This window comes from Pygoscelis adeliae, unplaced genomic scaffold (genome assembly GCF_000699105.1).
Source record: "Pygoscelis adeliae isolate BGI_AS28 unplaced genomic scaffold, ASM69910v1 Scaffold290, whole genome shotgun sequence".
NCBI classification, from domain to species: domain Eukaryota; kingdom Metazoa; phylum Chordata; class Aves; order Sphenisciformes; family Spheniscidae; genus Pygoscelis; species Pygoscelis adeliae.
Window position 1 is genome coordinate 986,789 of NW_008823965.1, and position 3,165 is coordinate 989,953.

General features: G+C 52.5%; 1 protein-coding gene across 1 annotated transcript in view; it reads right to left on the reverse strand.

Moving 5' to 3' along the window:
• TBX4 (T-box 4) overlaps positions 1 to 3,165 on the reverse strand; it is a 50,461-nt gene that overhangs the window by 40,685 nt on the left and 6,611 nt on the right. Inside the window, exon 3 of the mRNA XM_009324304.1 lies at positions 85 to 158. Coding sequence (XP_009322579.1) covers positions 85 to 158 — 74 coding nt within the window. The remainder of the gene's footprint in view (positions 1 to 84; positions 159 to 3,165) is intronic.

Genomic DNA, 3,165 nt, shown 5'->3' on the forward strand with positions numbered 1-3,165 from the left:
CTCCGGCCCCGGCTCCCGTGAAGTCAGGACCGAGCCTCGGCCGGGCGGGTTGGCATAGATTTATTGGCCTGAGCGGAAACTCACCGGTTTACACCGCCGAGGAGGGTTTGAATGGATGAGGACGGAGAAAAAGTTGCCGAATTTGGCCAGCAATAAGGCTGGAAGAATGGAGTGCTAATAGTGAATTATGCATGTACTCGGGAGGAATTACACAGCATCAGACTCGGGCTTCTAAAGAGGGACAGTGCCAAATTTCTAATAACTGTGTAATATGCTTATTTATACCATACAAGGACTTACAAACCTCATTGTGCATAGCAGCTGGGTCATATTTCTTTACCCTTCCATTCCTCAGGCTCTTTTGCCAAGAGACTGGTACCAAACACTTCTAGGCTGGAAGGAAAACACAAAATTAAATTGCAAAGAAACGATGACAGGAAGGACGGGTAAGATACGGGCTGACGTGCGGCCCTTTAATCTTAAGCATCTGCCTAAAATAGATGCACTAAGGGGGTATTGAAAATACGCACGGTTTTAAATACAAGCGATTCTCTGCTTCTAAATCGTTCAGTCGAATTATCCGCGTGTATTTGCCTGACCTGGGCACGTTTGTAGGCTCTAAGGCTTTGTTTTAGACCAGAGAGTAAATATTTTAACGAATGTTTTAAAACGTTGTAAACTAATGTGCTGCTCAGTCTTGCACCAAGCTCCACTGAAACGGGGTAAATCAAACGAGCAACCATACTCCGATTTGGTTTTAAATATTTGGGGGACATTTGTTAATTTTGTCCCAGCGTACCGAGTGTACTTGCCCCTCGTAATTTCAAGCAAATCTATGTAGGATGCAAACAGGCAATGTTCACTATGTAACCGGTAATAATTAAAATATGAACGAATATTCATGTTTCTAGACATTTTTTAAAAGCTTAAGTATTTTACAAATAAAAGCAAACAATTGTGGAATTGTTTTAATTTTTAAAACTAACACTAATTTTGTCTAAATGCTCTGGATTTTTATTTTTGAATACGCCATCTTACTATTTTTTGAAGTAGCATCTAGAAAAATAACATTTCAAGTCCATTGCACATTTTGTACGGAAGAGACTTTACTGTGAGCTCGGCAACACTCTGTGTAAGAATGAATAGTCCAGAGATCACTGCCCTGGTGAACGTCAGACTGAGGTAGTCCCCAATGGTCTTTCCTAGCCAAAGGTCTGATTTAACTTCAATATATATATAAAAAAAAACCCTGCTCCATCTGCTTTGCAATTACTTTTTTGGTTTTTAATGAAAAGAACCCTAAAGCTACAGCGTGCTGGAGCATGGGAGCAGACAAACGGGGCCACGCTGAAATGGAACTAATGGTTTAAAAAATAAAAGCAGAACAATGCGCAGCGCTCAGCGCGGTGTGATTTTTATGCAGCCTGGCTGCAAGCGCCATGGCAGCCGCAGATCCGCTCTGCTTCCTGCACCAAGCCAAAATGGTGCCGCCGGGACAGGGACCGAGCAGGCCCTGCCATCACCGCTCCGCACGCGCGCCCCCCCCCCCCCCCCGCCACTGTTTACGGCAGGTCAGCGGGTCAGCGTCTCTGGTCGCACAAGCCCGTGGTTAGACGTGCCATGGTCACCGGCACCACCGGGTTAACCTTGGCCGAGGCCTGGAGGGCAGCCCGGGAGAGAAGGGACTTGGGCAGCGGCGTAGGTTGGCGTGGCAGCCTGATGTGTGCGCGGAGAGGGGAGAGCAGCCCCTGGGCAGCTCAGCGTCCTGCAGGGACCTTGGCGGAGTGGGAGGAGGACGCATGGAACCTCCTGGGTAAGCTGCTCCGGAGCACATGGGCTACGAGCAAAAACGAGACGCACATAAATCCACCAAGTGACAACACTGCAAGTCACTTCGCACCAGGCAGGAAGAAAAGAGGAGAGGCTTGTCTCAGAAGTCTTGCATCGGAGCAAGAAACTGCCTTAAGGTATTGCAAGACAAGGCCAGCGCACTCTTAGAGCAACACATCGTGGCTCTGCACGGAGTACTTGGCATCATCCACCCGTCACTGTGCAGGGGATGAGGGACTCGGGGCGAGTCCTGCCCAAAGTGATTATTTAATTTGTGCTGGGGATGAGGAGGAGGCTACTGCTATGGGAAATCGCTGTTCTCCATGGTGAAGAGGGAAATGATGGTCTGGGTGAGAAATTCCCAGCGGGAGGGAAGGCGGCAGCCAACTGCCAGCACTGTCTCTGCTCTGGAGCTGGGTGCAGACCCTGTCCGAGCCCCCAGTGTCACAGAGCACGCTGTTCTGCTGCAGCAACCGGGGCCAGTCGGGTCAAACAGCCACGTTTAAATGTTATACCCCAACGTGGACCCTCGCCTCTGGGACAGCCCAAGCAAGGCAGCACAGCAACGCACAAGCGTGTGCCAGTAGTGCCTGGTGAGCACCGCCGTGCTTTGGGACGGAGGCTGCAGCTCCCGCTCCCGCTGTTTACTTTAATGTCCCAGTTGCTATTTAGGCAAAAGCATTATCTCAGCCATCATCTCCCAGGCTGGCACACACAAGCCCTCGCTCCCCGCCAGAGCCTGTGGCTCTTGGCCAGTCAGTTTCCACCATGGTGCTGCCCAGAGGGAAACCTTCTCCCTGGGCTGGGGCCAGACCCCACAGCACGGCAGCGGGTCGAAGCAGGGCTCGGCACTGTACCTACGGGGTGGGGGACACCCCCTCTTTCGGGCTCAGGGAAACACTAAGCCAGGAGCAAACGGGGACCCTGGGGATCTAAACACTTGCCAGATGCCTATGATAGCCATGTATCATGCTCCTGGGGGTCAGTCCTGTCCTGGGTCCTTGCTAAATCACCCAGGGCAGATTTAAGGGGCTGGGTGATTTCAGGGTGCGGGAAGGCCGGTGTGATTTAAAAGGGCGGAGGGGAGCGGCGCAGGCAGCCAGCCTCTGGGCATCGGGGCTCACGAGCCAGAGCAGAGAGGCACAAACACGCGCCGGGATGTGGAGCTGCCGGCGAGGAGGCAGCCAGACGGGATGGAGGAAGGCGAGGTGAGAGGCAGATGAGAGCAGGGAGGAAGGGAGCTGCTCGGGTGTCCAGGGGGCAGGCAGGAGGGGGCCGCCTCGGGGGAGGGTTTTACTCCTCAGGGCAGCACAATGGCCTCGGGTTTCTGCCCCC